The sequence below is a fragment of the Anastrepha obliqua genome, chromosome 4 (genome assembly GCF_027943255.1).
Source record: "Anastrepha obliqua isolate idAnaObli1 chromosome 4, idAnaObli1_1.0, whole genome shotgun sequence".
Lineage (NCBI taxonomy): Eukaryota > Metazoa > Arthropoda > Insecta > Diptera > Tephritidae > Anastrepha > Anastrepha obliqua.
In genome coordinates, this window is record NC_072895.1 from 104,633,100 (window position 1) to 104,649,911 (window position 16,812).

General features: G+C 35.6%; 1 protein-coding gene across 5 annotated transcripts in view; it reads left to right on the forward strand.

The window, feature by feature from the left end:
- Positions 1-13,642, forward strand: part of LOC129246277 (uncharacterized) — a 93,299-nt gene extending 79,657 nt beyond the window's left edge. For 4 of the 5 annotated variants that reach the window (XM_054884967.1, XM_054884970.1, XM_054884972.1 and 1 more), the window contains one exon: positions 11,735-13,642. In XM_054884967.1, the coding sequence (XP_054740942.1) occupies positions 11,735-12,054 (320 nt within the window). In that variant the 3' untranslated portion in view covers positions 12,055-13,642. The remainder of the gene's footprint in view (positions 1-11,734) is intronic. The other variant, XM_054884971.1, reaches the window with a different exon arrangement.
- The last annotated feature ends 3,170 nt before the right edge of the window (positions 13,643-16,812 follow it).

The following is a 16,812-nucleotide window of genomic DNA, read 5'->3' on the forward strand; positions in this document are numbered from 1 at the left end:
ATAATACCCAATATAGCAAACTATTCGCTTTCTTAAATAATTAACTACGAAATGTGGCCAATTGTAATAATAAATAGGACGCGCAAAAATATGCAATACTTTTAGAATATATTGCTAAATTAAAACTATTTTATTGCCTATGGCATCGTTTAAGTACAACTTTTCATTTAAATGTCAATTTCTTAGTACGTGGCGAATTTTAAAACAAACTCCGGATTTTAACTGCAATGAATTTCTTAAGTCAGCGAAATTGAGCATTTAAACTTGATTTAATTGGAAGGCGTAGTTAAATGGATAGTGGAAAATTGACCTAAGAGCAGCGAACAATGAAATGCTTGTTTAAAAAAAACAATAAAAAATCGCACTTTTGGTACGCTCTTCGTATTTTTTTCTGGCACACGCTCACTAAAATACTCTCTCTATGCTCATTTTATTAATTGAAGTAAAAAAATTATATAGCTTTATAATTTTATTGCCTTAACCTTAGTAACACTTGTTTTTTATATCAAATTTGTTTGCTATATTTTCCTAATCAGAAAAATGTAAAAATGAAATAATTAATAAAAGAAAAATCAGAAGATATAAGCTAAAAATATACAAATAAAATATAAGTGCATAAACGAAATAAAATAAAAAGTAGTCAATTATCACTTTTTGTCATACTACACCACTACATACACATAATTTAAATTAAGCAAATCTACTCTTAAATTTGTATAAGCTGTGCGAAAAAAAACCCAAAAATATATGCAACATATTTTATATGATTATACCAATCATCCTCATGCGTACCAAACACACATACAAACATGCATACATACATTACATGTGCTTGTACAATTTCTCTTACACTTTGTACAAGTAAATTCTCTACTACTATTAATACGGAAAAATACATACAACAAACAAAAATATTTATTTCAATATACAATATCCACACTACTTTTTTGTTGGCATGCAACTTTTGTATGTAAATTTGTATTGTGTATAGACTTGTATGTAAGTTATTTACTTCTTCCATCATTTAAATTAAAACTTGTGTATGTATATGTATATCTTATTCTAATTTTTACTCTAGTTTTATTTTATCTTTTTTTTTTTTTGTTTGTTTAATAAGCAGCAAATAACAATGTATAAATGAAATTTTGTGAATAAAAATTATCAATTCATTTTAATTACTATAAATACTATTCATTTGTATTTTTCATTTGTGTCACACATAATTAAATGTATGTACGTGTAAACGTGTAATGGTTTCGTTTATTTGAAAACATTTTTATAAGGAATGTGTACTATAAATTTCTATAAACATTTGTGGAAAATTGCATTGGCGGCTTGTGGTTGACTTTGTACACTCTTAAATTTTGCTATTACTACCAAGGATCTTAAGCAGATGGAAATCAAATTTTTTTCTGTTATTGAAAATAAACAACTAATTGCAGACTTTAATATGCAGTGGCAAAAAAATTGCAAATTATGAAAAATGCAATAAAAAAGTAAAATAAAAAAAAAGTATTTACAGAGTATTTCAGTACGAGGTTTCAGTTTAAATTATTAAAAAAAAAAGTATTTTATTTTAAAATAGCAAAAGGCACTTTTTCTCACAAAAATTGACACTACATTTTCGTACAATTGCGGCTATATCACCTTAATCAAAAAGTTCTCGGTGTATATTCAGAAAATTCAAAATTCAAATAAACTTGATTCCTGATAGTGATATTATCGCCTTCAATATACTACACATCAACTGCAACGCACTTACGCTAGCGTTGGATCCAGCTCTCGAAGCATTTCTGGAACTCTATTTTTAGTATAGTCATCAAAGCCGTCTTCGATTTTTTCATTACTTCCTTTCGGTGCGTAGTGCTTTTTGCCTCGATCAAACTGGTAAAAATCACAGGGAGTCATATCAGGTGAATTCAAAGGCTGTTAAAAATTCCCTGATATTGATGGCGCTGTGCGACGATGCGTTGTCATGGTGCAAAACCCACGAGTTGTTTTCCCACAAACCCTTGTTGTCTTGGCGTATATCTAAACGTGAACGACTCATAACGCTCAAATAATAGTCCTTATCAACTGTCTAACCTTCTGGCAAAAATTCGTGGGGTACATTGCCGTTAAAATCAGTGAGCATCGATTTCTTTTGGACTGAAAACGACGTAGTTTGCTTGGTCTTGCTCATTCGGAGCTCTTTATCACACGCCTGATGTCTAGATTGTGTGTGGTACCCATAAACCCACGTCTCGTATCCAGTAATAATGCGTTTGATGAATGTCGTGTCGGACTCAACCTGGCAATCATATCTTTTGCTATATTAATGCGGTCACTTTTTTGCATGAAATTTAGGTCCTTTGGATCTAACTGTGCAGCAACACGGCGCAAACCCATATCATTAACTACAATTCCCTGAATGGATCCATAAGCAATGTGCAAGTCCTCTGCCAGCTCTCTGATGGTTAATTCGCAGTTATTGATCAACATTTATTTCATTTTATTGATATTTTCAGCAGTTTTCAATGTCGACGGTCTGGCACTACGTTCGTCATTCTCTATGGACTCACCTTCTTGCCAAATCCATTTTTAAAACTGTAAAAAATCGAATACACGTGATTACCTCATCCGTAACTTTTTCAAATGCCAAGCAATGGCGATCAGATGTGGCAATCTAACAAAAAAAAACAGCAATTTGAGAAGCTATTTTTCTTGTCTCAGCGAACAAGAACACTCTCAGCTTCATTCGCAAAAAACAAAACAAAAAAACACGATCCACTGTCACTTGTTATGGGTGAAGCGGATAAATCTAGCGTACCTTGGCAGATCTAGCGTTTACACATCAGGAAGTAGAGTACTAGGCAAAAAAATAGTTTGACAAAGAATATATCAGATGTTTGTGAGAACGTCATTATTATTATTATTATGGGGAGATTTAGCTCTCCGACCTGAAAAGTGAATTGTGCTCCCTTAATGGACTCAGAGTATTTTTCTGAACCCAACTTCCTTTTCTAAATTTTTCTTTTTGTTCGATTTTATTGAGTTTCAATCCACAAACCCAACAACTTCCTCGCTACAGAATCTGCAAGTTCCATTGGATCATATTACAAGATTATTTAGATGATAATTCAATATACAATGCCTTGTTAGAGCTCCTCTAATGATTCTAAAAGTAATCTTATTTAGCTTTAGATTAAAGCTAAAGTTCAGATTAGAGCTAGCTAAAATTAATTTTGATTGCAATAAACCAGGTAAATAGATTGTTCCAGTATTAAGTTCTTTGTCTTTCCTCTACGTCCTAAAAAAGAGAGAAAAAGTTACCCTTTCTTGGGCAATAAAATGGCTATGGGCCTATAAACGAGCTGATCACTCCTTTCCTGGCTAATTTATTTACTTTTCGTTTCCAGTTATGTGTATGTTCAAGCCCAAAATATTCAGCTTATCAAGGCCTTCTAGCACCAGTTTTGATGTAACCAGTAAAGAGCTTTGAGCAAGGCAGCAATGATATCAGTAAGTATAGCCATGTTTTGGTTGTTATAGTTGCGGCCAAGGTCAAAGTGAGCGCATCTTTCTATTGCGTGGACTACCGCTTGAAATATACTTGCATTCTTATCCAGCACCTCCGAGTTTCTTTTCCCCAGTCCGCAGACACCTGTCGCCGCACCTTCCTGGGTGAGGGATCCGTCCGTGTAGCATATTATCATGTTCTGGTTTATCTTGTAGCTTTCAGATAACCCTTCCAAAGTCATTTTATTGCGCAATTCACCCTTGAAGCGTTACTAAAAACTAGACATCGGTGGCAACATGTCCCATGGCGTTGAGATCTCAGCGATTAGTTCGGCAAGAATATCAAATTTCATGCAATTTTAATGAACACCTAAGCCAATAGTAACTTTTTTCATTCATATTAGAATAGCCCTCCTCGCTTTTGATTGGATATGAATGTGAGGAAGTTTGAGTTCTAAAATAACCTCCATTGGTTTTGTGAGACCTGTACGAATAGCTCCTGTTATGCATACACACACAAATCTTTGTAGCTGTGTTAGTGTCTTTATTGTTTACTTCGTCGTGAAATTCTCCCAGACTATTTCCCCGTAACGGTGGTCGCCGTAGCCGAATGGGTTGGCGCGTGACTACCATTCGGAATTCAGAGAGAACGTAATTTCGAATTTCGGTGAAACACCAAAATGAAGAAAAACATTTTTCTTATAGCGGTCGCCAATCGGCAGGCAATGACAAACCTCCGAGTGTATTTCTGCCATGAAAAAGCTCCTCATAAAAATATCTGCCGTTCGGAGTCGGCTTGAAATTGTAGATCTCTCCATTTGTAGAACAATATCAAGACCCATGCTACAAATAGGAGGAGGAGCTCGGCCGGATACCCAGAAAGGGTGTACACGCCAATTATATATATATTGTATATATGTATATATATTGCCTCTTATGAAATAATGGGTCTGACTATAGTCTTGTAGATCCATCGCAGTATTTTTGCTGTATATGCCCATCTTTTCACTGGAATTGATTTACGCGTCATACATATGTAAGTATGCGTAAACGACCACCATCTCTTATTTTATGTTGTGCAAAAAATTTATGGCGATATCTATTAATAGTAGCTCATTGGATGTATAGATTAGAATGTGTCTTTACTTTTGCTTAGGAAGGCATAGTAAATTGAAAACCTTGAAGCCGTTTTTCACGAATTTTTAATTTCTTAATTATGACGTTCTCCCAGCAAACGAGCGATATGTACAACAAAAGAGGGGAAATTGCATTGATGCTCTAGGCCAATGTAAATCAGTCACAATTATTCTTAAGAGGTTATATACAGTTAGAAGGCTGAAAAAAGTGAATTTTCCAGAATTTTTTCTGAGAAAACTTTTAAATTTATTGATCTAAAAATTTATACACATATTATGCTATCTTTTAACTGTATTTTCAGACTTAGTATTAGTAAAAATATTTATTTGGAAAGGAGCTACAGCTGATCTCGGGGAGGTCTTCTCAAAAAAGATTTTTTGCGGTGACTACTATATGAACTGGATCCTCTGAAATTAAAAACCAAACAGATTTCGTTAAAGTAATGTTAAATCTAGTAGTTAATTGCAAAATAAACTTTGTTTGACAAAATGGCGGATTCTCTTTTTGACCAAAATTTCGCCCTTAAATTTTTTATAAAAAGAAAATATTTATCGGTGAGAAAAAATCTTCCATTAAGGGGTAACACCACTGTTCTTCTTCTTCTTAATTGGCGCGATAACCGCTTACGCGATTTTGGCCGAGCTTAATAAAGCGCGCCAGTCGTTTCTTTCTCGTGCTAACCGGCGCCAATTGGACACACCAAGTGAAGCCAAGTCCTTCTCCACCTGATCTTTCCAACGCAGAGGAGGCCTTCCTCTTCCTCTGCTACCACCAGCTGGTACCGCATCGAATACTTTCAAAGCCGGAGCGTTTGTATCCATTCGGACGACATGACCCAGCCAACGTAGCCGCTGGATCTTTATTCGCTGCGCTATGTCTATGTCGTCGTAAAGCTCATCGTTCCATCGTCTGCGATATTCGCCGTTGCCAACGTGCAAAGGTCCAAAAATCTTGCGCAGAATCTTTTTCTCGAACACTCCAAGCGTCGCTTCATCGGATGTTGTCATCGTCCACGCTTCTGCGCCATACGTTAGGACGGGCATGATGAGAGTTTTGTAGAGTGTTAGTTTTGTTCGTCGAGAGAGGACTTTACTGCTCAGTTGCCTACTTAGTCCAAAGTAGCACTTGTTGGCAAGAGAGATTCTACGTTGGATTTCAAGGCTGACATTGTTATCGGTGTTAATGCTGGTTCCCAAATACACGAAGTCTTTTACAACCTCAAAATTATAACTGTCTACAGTGACGTGGGTGCCGATACGCGAGTGCGCCGACTGTTTGTTTGAAGACAGGAGGTACTTCGTTTTGTCCTCATTCACCACCAGACCCATTCGCTTTGCCTCTTTATCCAGTTTGGAGAAGGCAGAACTAACAGCGCGGTTGTTAAGGCCGATGATGTCAATATCATCGGCATACGCCAGTAATTGTACGCTCTTATAAAATATTGTGCCTGAGCGATTAAGTTCTGCGGCTCGTACGATGCTCTCCAACATCAGGTTAAAGAAGTCACACGACAGTGAGTCACCCTGTCCGAAACCTCGTTTGGTATCAAACGGCTCGGAGAGGTCCTTCCCAATTCTGACGGCGCTGCTGGTGTTGAGCAACGTCATCTTACATAGCCGTATTAGTTTTGCGGGGATACCAAATTCAGACATAGCGGCATACAGGTAACTCCTTTCTGTACTGTCGAATGCAGCTTTGAAGTCGACGAAAAGATGGTGTGTGTCGATTCTCCTTTCGTGGGTCTTTTCCAAGATTTGGCGTATTGAGAATATTTGGTCGATGGTAGACTTTCCAGGTCTGAAGCCACACTGATAAGGTCCAATCAGTTGGTTGACGGTGGGCTTCAGCCTTTCACACAATACGCTCGCTAGAACCTTATAGGCGATATTTAGAAGACTAATCCCGCGGTAATTGGCACAAATTGCAGGATCGCCCTTCTTATGGATTGGGCAGAGCACACTTAAATTCCAATCGGCAGGCATGCTTTCATCCGACCATATTTTGCATAGGAGCTGATGCATGCACCTTACTAGCTCCTCGCCGCCATGTTTGAATAGCTCAGCCGGGAGTCCGTCGGCGCCCGCGGCTTTGTTGTTCTTTAGGCGCGTTATCGCTATTCTCACCTCGTCATGATCGGGTAACGGAACTACAATTCCGTCGTCATCGATTGGGGTATCGGGATCTTCACATTCTCTATGACATGCGCAGCTGTCACTGTTTAACAGGTTCGAGAAGTGTTCCCTCCATAATTTAAGATTGCTCTGTACGTCAGTCACCAGATCGCCGTCTTTGTTCTTACAGGAAAACGCCCCGGTCTTAAAACCTTCTGTAAGCCGCCGAACTTTCTGGTAGAATTTTCGGGCGTTGTTCCTATTGGCCAGCATCTCAAGCTCCTCGCACTCACGTATTTCGGCCTCTCGTTTCTTCTGTCGGATAATACGTCTCTCTTCCTTTTTCAGCTCTCTGTAGCGATCCCACATGGCTCGCGTTGCGCCCGATCGCAGCGTGGCTCTATAGGCGGCATCTTTTCTTTCTGCGGCAGCATGACACTCCTCGTCGTACCAATTGTTTTTTCGGGCTCGCCGGAATCCGATTTCTTCTTCGGCGGCGGTACGTAGGGAACGAGAAATGTTGCTCCATTGCTCGCGTATGCCGATTTGTTGGGCAGTGCTTTCGGAGAGCAGGAGTGAGAGTCGAGTGGCGAATCTCCTGGCTGTCTGTTGTGATTGCAGCTTTTCGATGTCGAACATTCTTTGCGTAGGTAGATGCACGTTTTTTGCTGCACAGAGGCGGGTGCGCAGTTTGGCTGCAACAAGGTAATGATCCGAGTCGATGTTGGGTCCTCGGATCGTACGTACATCTAATACACTAGAAGCGTGTCTTCCATCTATCACAACATGATCGATCTGGTTTCGCGTTTTTCGATCAGGAGACAGCCAGGTAGCTTGGTGTATTTTCTTATGCTGGAATCTGGTGCTGCAGACTACCATGTTTCGGGCCCCGGCGAAGTCGATCAGCCTCTGTCCGTTACCGGATGTTTCGTTGTGCAGGCTGAATTTTCCGACTGTGGGACCAAAAATTCCCTCCTTGCCCACCCTGGCGTTGAAGTCGCCAAGCACGATTTTTATGTCGTGGCGGGGGCAGCGCTCATAGGAACGTTCCAAGCGCTCATAGAAGGAATCTTTGGTCGCATCGTCCTTCTCTTCCGTCGGGGCGTGGGCGCAAATTAGCGATATGTTGAAAAATCTGGCTTTGATGCGGATTGTTGCGAGACGCTCGTCCACCGGAGTGAACGACAGTACTTGGCGACGAAGTCTCTCTCCCACAACAAATCCGACACCGAATTTGCGCTCCTTTACATGGCAGCTGTAGTAGACGTCGCAAGGTCCTATGTTTTTCTTACCTTGCCCCGTCCATCGCATCTCTTGGATGGCAGTGATGTCAGCCTTTATTCTCACGAGGACATCAACCAGCCGGGCAGAGGCACCTTCCCCATTAAGGGACCGGACATTCCAGGTGCATGCCCTCAAATCATATTCCTTATTTCGTTTGCAGGGGTCGTCCTCAGTAAAGGCAGTTCTCATCCGAGGCTTTTTTAATCTTTTCATTGGGGAGGATTTTTAAGTGGCGGGTCCCAAACCCAGCGCACAACCAGCTATCCTGGAATGTTTCGCCTTCTCACGTTAGCTCACTCCCGAACGGGTGTTCGGAAGCTAACCAGAGGATACGTGGGCTAATCCCGGACGTTGTGAGCTGCTTGAACCATATGTAGAAGAATCGTCCTGGCCACTCCCAAGTGAATGGCGATCAGTAACTTTCCCCACTTGCGTGGACTTCTACACATGGAACCAACACCACTGTACACGCGTAAAATAAACACGATTTTTAAAGAATTTTTTTGTATAGAAGGAAAGGGGAAACAATCACTCTGATTTGGGAAGTTATTACTTATATACTAAAATACAAAACTACAAAGTTTGATCGAAAAATTTTACAAAATGGCGGCATTGGAGACATTTTTGTAATGTGATTTCTCTTGAAGGAGCTCCGCGGCACGCAGCACAGAGGGTGCAAATTTTAATCTGGAACAAAGAAACATTTTTTTTCTTAATCTAGATAAGAATAGCTAGAGAAACACGTAGGGGATTTAAAAAATATTTATTTTTGTGGAATTAGCAAGCATTTGAAGGAAAAAACTCTATTTTGGACTAAAAAAACGGCACTTAAATAATTATAACAATCGTTTAAATTAATCTATCGAAAATCCCCTACGCTCTTCTCTTAAGAAGGTTATTATACAGACGTAGTGAAAAACCTGATTAAAAATATTTAAAATTGTTTGAGTTATGCTGCGTGCCAATTTCAGAAAACGTGTTTTGAGAAAAACGCGTTTAAAGTTTGGAAATTTGGAGAAGTCGTTAGGTAGCTGTCACTAACGCTAGGTTAAAAGCTTGAAATATTTATGAAATAAACTTCGGTAACGTATAAAACTTTTTGTTCTGTATTTTAAAAGGTTCAAAGAATTTTTTAAGCTTATAAAATTAAAATCAATTTTTTGAAATTTCTACAGTGGTGTTACCCCTTAATTACTAAAAAATATTTAAAAATATAATCGTGTTAACATTTTAAAACTAATCGGTTTAGCCGTTTTCGAGTAATGTAGGTCACCGACTTTGAAAAAACCATTTTGAGAAAAACGCGTTTAAAATTTGAAAGGCTTTGAGTCTAAGTCTGAAACGCCTTTTCAAATTTGCGTATAAGTTCGAAAATATTCACCGGAATGATATTAAATTTTCTGTGTGTATTCTCACATAGGTATATGTACACAAAGAAAAAAAAATAAATAAAAAAAACGATTTTTTGAAAATTCTAACTGTATATAACCAAGCACGAGCAAATCGGATTCAAATCCTTCTATCTGAGTGAGTGAAATTTCTATGTGCATATCCGTAGATGGCACAAACAGGTGTGAAGAAAATTTCAATCAAAAGGTAGCTTTTAAATTTTTGTGTTACGTGTGACGGCCGTTTCACTTTGATTTGAGCTGGTATTTAATTTTTTTTTTTAAATCCATGCTCAATTCAAATGAAAAATTGCGGCGAAAAACGAGAAATTAATATTTAAACGAGCTTTCCTGTGTTGTGCGTTTGTAGAACAAGGGATTTACTCTTAACACTCTGTTGACCCATCACGAGTTAACTCGTGTTTTCATGCCCAAACGTTATTGACCAATCACGAGCGACTCGTGTACTTGCATTAGCTATTTCCACTTAAAAGTTATATAAAATATGTGTCCCGAATTTTATTTCAATTCATTGCACTGTGTGACAAAAAAAAAAAATTAAATATACTTTTATGGAGACCTAGCACAACTTATGGCTATAGAAAAACTAAACAAAATGGTATAGGAGAAATTTCCAGTACACCCCCAAAATCTCATTTTATGGCCATAAAACCGTTTTTCAGTAGGTTGATGTGAAGAATCACTCCTAACTTCGCCAATTTCCATCCGATTTCGAATTTGTTTTTTTAATTCGAAAGAACAAAAACAAGCCTTTTTGACAGTGTGTTGACAATTTTTCTGAAATGACAACTGACGAGACTGTAGACGGAAGTATTTGGAATTTTTTTAATTTTTCTCTATTTTTTCAACTTTGACATAATTTTTACGATATTATCCGTTATTGGGGATTTTTTTAGTACACTACTGTTATAGTAAATTTAATTTTGCGTCGAATGAGCTATATTTGACTGTTATTGAATTAAAATTAATAGAGTTGTGTGAGTTTTAAGATTTTATTGTTTTTTTGTACTAATTTGGTATGGAAAGGAAATTTAGTATTTTGTGTAGCAATACCGCATTTGAATATACATATATATTTCGCATCGCATAACAGAAGTGTACGCGCCGAAATAATTTTTTTTTTTATCGTACCGCATTACAAAGTAAACGTCCAGAACAGATAGGTTAGGTAAGATTAGGTTGACCTGGCTGACTGAAAGCCATCACATAGACGTATTGGTTCTTAGTGGTACCAGATGGAGCTCGACCCTTATGTTTCCTTGTAGTCGGCTTCTTGTAATAAGCCTGCGTCTTTTGCGAATCGAAGTAAGCCGAGAGACATTCTAACCTCTCATATTGTAGAGCTCCTTAAACATTTCGTTCGGGTTCTAGCTAATGCAGGGTAAGAACACAAAAGGTGTTCAGGAGTTTCCCTCTCTTCTAGTTCATTGCAAAATATGCAGCTATCATTGTTTGCAATTCCCATCTTGTATGCGTGTGCCGCTAACAAATTGTGGCCTGTCAGTATACCTATGATAGTTCTGATTTCCTTTCTAGACAGGGCTAGCACGAATCTGCCGTTGGCCTAGCGTTGTCTACATTCTGTGTACACATGATTTTCGCGGTTTTACAAGTGGCTCGATTATTCCATCCCCTGTCCAGCCGTGTTTTCATGTCCGCAGCGATGTCATTTTATACCGATGTCATCTACAATTTCGTTTCCTGCAATGCCCTTATGTCCGGGTACCCAATAGATGTGTAGCCGTCTGTGTCCGCCTAGTCTGTCTATGGCTTCCCTAGTCCTAAGAAAGTTTTTAGATGAAATTTCATATGAGTTTATTAGCTTTATTGCCGCTTGACTGTCAACGTATTTATATAACATATTTATGTTGGAGTTGCTCGATGTCCTTGCTAGTGCTATTTCTGCAGCCTTTCCTACCGCAAAGACTTCTGCTTGACGACAGATAGAAATGTTCGAAAAAACTTTTCAACTTAAACTGTTATCGGGGCTAGGTACATTTATGATTATTTTTTTCACATATTATAATTTTCTTTTGTAATACCCAAACCACTTTTGTTCAAATATGCGAAAATCCAAATAAACAAATTTAATTATGATTTTGATTATTTTCTTCAGTTTAGAACTCTATTCGCACGACACATTCATTGGTCAACGAGATGATTTAATTCGACTGCATTCTTCTTTCTTCTCTTATAACTTCTCAGCATCGATAAAACGCACATTCTTTCATAATTTCATTCATTCATTGTAAAAAATTCACATCCTTCCAAATATTTCTCTGCCGTATAATATAGCGCCACTTCCAGGCAATAATAATAACAACAACAACAATGCCGATGGACAAAGCAATTACACTAAAATGCCAACAGGAGTATCAGCAATAGCAACAGCAGCAGCAATAGCAACACCTTCAGATACATCAGCGGTCTTGGCACGCAAATCACCACAACCCGTTTTTCCGTTGGGTGTGAAAAAGCATCGAGCGCCTGCCCCGCCACCACAAGCAGGTGTAGCCGCAGCAACGGTATCTGTGATAAGACAATCGAGCTTCCTGTATGGTAGCGCGGGTGTAGGAGGCGCATCAACGCAACAACAAAAAGCACAACAATGGTAAATGAAATAGTGCAATCGGTGGAGGCGTGGAGTGGAGTGGGCGTTGTATATTTTTGGCCAATTGTTCAAAATAAACAACCACATTAATTAAATGAATCAATAATTAGTATTTAAATATATACATACATATGTGCATATGTATGTGTGTATGTGCATGTTATATTTAAAATTATATGTATGTTTGTGTATCCAAATTTTCCTAAACACGTGCAAGTTCAAGGTTCTGGAGTACAGACGAGCGTGGACCAATATATATACATACATATATGTATAATACATTTGTATGTACGTGTGTAAGTCAAACACGCATAAATATTTCTAGTGTAGGATATAAAGAAGAGTTACAGTGAGATATCGATACAGAAAGTGTTGAGCATCAGGATTTTAAATTTAAAAAAATTGCAAAATATTTAAAAGACAAATGGGCGTTTGGTGTCGTCACTTTAGTCGCACTCAAATAAAATACGTACATACACATAATTCATAGCATACACACATACATACATACATGTGTATGTAATTATTTATATATGTGCATACCTACACATATGCGTATGGATGTGTTAATAACAGTTTTCTGCATCATATTCCAATACAAAGACTCTCTTCTACACATAATGCCTTCATATTTGTATTGAAAAAATATAAAATATAAATTAAATAAATAAACTACTTAGAAAATGTTTACTAAATTAAAATTGGTAGCTCATTTGTTAAAAAAAGAAAAAAAAAAAAACAATTAAATAAAATTTAACTACATAAATTTTTGTAAAATGTTGCTGTTTAGTTGTTTTTTAAATCTCCTTAGCATTACCTTAAACTACGAATATCAATCATAAGAAAAACTAAAAAAATGTAAATAAATATAAACTGAATTATCCTTTATTTAGTGAAGATCAAAAACAAAAAAAAAAAAAAACAAGGATAAACATAACTTAAATATAAAAATGTATTAATTTTCATGAGTTGCGAAATAACTTGAAACAAGTTACATCATACATAGATAATATTGAACCACAACTTACGAACGCACTATCTGAACTTAACGGTATTTTTGAATATAGACTGCAAGGGCCTTGCTGCCCAAATGTTAAAATATCAAAGCATTAATAGTTACATACGAATACCTAAAATACACACAAAAGCAAGCCACATTCATAAATGCATAAACGATCTACATAAAATATACAATACAAAATGTAAGCATTTAGAAATGTTGAAACTTACAAAACCGAAAAGTAAAATATCATATAATTGACGGTATTCACATCGAGCACGTTTTTTGAATCAGACGATTGCGCATGCAATTTTGCAATTAACAGATGCCATGACAAGGATTTACAACTTATTTCTTGTTATTTGTCAATTTCTATTTTGCTATTAATCTCACATTTCATCAATTAATGAATTTACCCTTCAGCCAACCTAACGAGCTCGCCGTGAATAATCTAAAGTGAATACTCAATTTTGATTATTCCAATCCTAAACATACATATATACACGCACATACTATACGCTTGACAGAACGCTATCAAAATTCAACCCATTCATCTCTTTCATTTTATTTTATTTTATTTTTTATTGACTATTTTTTTCTAGGAAATTTATTATTTTATTTTTCATTTATTATTATTCATTTATAAATAAAACTTATTTTTAAAATTTTTGGAATTTTATAAATTCATATAATTTAAATTAAAATTTTTGGAATTTTATAAATTTATATAATTTAAATTAAAACTTTTGGAATTTTATAAATTTATATAAATAAAATTATTTATAAATTTTATTTATAAATAAAATTTATTTTAAAATTTTTTGGAATTTTATAATTTCAAATTTTGTGGAATTTTATTTAATTTTGTACTACATTATAATTTTTATTTTATTTTTAAATTACAGTGATTTTATATTTAATAATTTATTAAAATTTTACATCTTGTTTTATTTTTTATTTTATTTTCTATTTGAGTTTATGTTATCTTACCTTTTTTAGTGAATTTATTAAAAAATTTTATTGTCCTATTGCGTTTTGATATTTTTATTGTTTTATATTTCAGCTTATTTCAATTTACTTTATTTATTTAGTTTTTCAATTTACATTTTTTGATTTTATTTCATAATTTTTTATTTTACTTTATTTATTAATGTAATTTTATTTAGGTTTTTTGTCTTGTTTTTTTTTCATTTTCTTTTCTGTTTTAGTTAATGCTATCTTACATTTTTTTAGTTAATTTAGTTCTATTTTTTATTGTATTATATTACTTTTACTTATTTTTTCAATTTAAATTATTTTATTTTACTTTATTTACTTTTTCTATTTTTTTAATTTTTTCAATTTTTTATTTAATTTTATTTCGTTTTATTTTATTATATTTTCTATTTACGCTATTTTAATTTATTTCATATCATTTTAAATTTAATTTTATTTTACTTTTATGATATTCTGTTTTAATTTTTATATATTTTTTAAGTTTCCATTTCATTTTACTTAACTGTTAAAATCTGCTACTTCCATTTACCGTGAACATATTTTTTGGAACTTTTTTATTAATATAATAAATTCACAAAGTTCTTGTGTATTTATTTAAAAAAAAATAACTATGGATGAGTGTATACTGTACTTTCATGAATTTAGGCCCAAACAATAATCATTTGTTAGTGCATTTTTTAAATATTAAGTATTTTATTCGAATTGAAAAATTTATAGTCATATGTTGTATTTGTTAAAACACAATAATCAAGAAATATAATTAAATTAAAATATATATACAAATTTATGAAAAATGATTTTTTTATTAAACAACAAAAATGAATGGCGGTCAGTGAGACATATTTGAAATGGATGTCTGCCATATTAAGTATGAAAACATCAAAATACGTATAAATTGATGGATGTGATTTAACCACAAGGCTGCAATTCATATATTATTTAGGAAAAATTCAATAACACCAGTCGACATTGTAAAACAATCAGTTATAATTTCGCTTAGGCTGAACTGGACGCTTTCACCGAGATCGAATTGAGATTCGTAAAATTGTACTCCTGGTCATTATAATTCCGGCTGTACACAAAGTCATTATATGAAGTTGTTACGCGCTTGTAGAGCAGGCATCGCACACTCTCTTATTCAGTCGCCCTGTGATGTAGGTATGCATGTATTCTTAACACTTCTATGCTTAATCATATATGTACTCGTATAATGATGCAGGTAGAACGAAATCGCAAAGTGTTGCAGTTTTGGAGAAATTTATTGCGAACATACGAAACAAAACTCTGAGCATTGACGTCCAATTTATTTATACGATTTCTATAAATATCGCAACTAACGCCAAACATTTCTTAATGCTGTACATCGATCCCAATGACATCAATTCAATTATCAGCTCAGCACTGATTATTATACAGTTAGTTTTAATTTTCCTCGCAAAAGTTTGCCAAGCAAGTGATAAAGCACCACTCGCATGTTTTTCGCTCCTTCCGTCCTAGTTGAAGGGTTCCATCACTTCATAGGAAATTATTTTCTTGGAAGCAGCGTTAGTTTAAGAAGGTACATAGGTGTTCGATAAGGAAATTTTAATGCTTTTATACCCGTCTTTGCTTTCGTGTCCATTATTTTGATTTTCACTTTTGATTAGCCCAACCCCTTGCGTGCATTTCACGTCTAAGACACGTCATGCACTTGTTCGTCCTAGGACCCCGGAGACGTGTCTAAAACGTCATTTAGGTTTAGACAATATTTAAAAGAAAGTGTACTGCTTTTACATACTACTCCAAGCAACCAAACACGAAGTTCGTTCCACATGCAAATATTTCCTTAAATAAATCCGTACCCAAGCATTTTACCTAATCAAATGTTGCAGGAAAAATTTTAGTCCTGTACCAAATTTATAAAACGTATCACATAGAACTCTGGATAGATCTGATCCGTTTATAATATTTCTACCCTCAGCCTTAGCTTATGACTGAGAAAGCGGCAGAAATTGTAGAAATGCTTGTTCGGAAAATGCAGAAAAAGAGGACAATGAATATGACAAATATGAGATTTTTGGTCTTCGGAAAGCATTTAAAAACCTGGACTGATTGATTAGAAGGCAAGGAAAACTAGTAATGCTTTTATTCATAGTTTAGTATTAACGAGTTTATTTTTAATTATCTTTCGTGATTGGCGCGACAACCGCTTACGCGATTTTGGCCGAGTTTAGTTGGAAAAACAAAGTGAAGCCAACCCCTTTTCCACCCGATCTTTCCAACGCAGAGGAGGCCCTCCTCTTCCTCTGCCATCACCAGCAGGCACCGCATCGAATACTTTCAGAGACAGAGCATTTGCATCCATTTGAACGACATGACCCAGCCAACGAAGCCGTTGGATCTTTATTCTCGCATTGTCCCATATCCTATGATTCTCGCGGTCGTTAACGTGCAAAGATCCAACAAGTTTTAATTACTAAAGTGTTTTTTTTTTTTTTTTTTGTAAATAAAGTGTATAAAACTTTTAATGTTTTCTGCGTTTACTTCGGACAGAAGTTCTTCTATTGTGTGGCTTGATATTGATTGTCTTATTGAATGTAATGCTTCACAATTTGTAACGATGTATTGGATAGAAAGTGTCTCTTCGTTGCAGAATTGACAAACGTGGTTTTGTGGGTTGTTGTTTTGAAAGAGGTTGCTGTGAGTCAGGCGTGTATGTCCAAGCCGAAAACGGGTATAAATAATCGTGTTTCGCCTTGTGGTTGTTGCTGGGAAGATTGGAGGGTT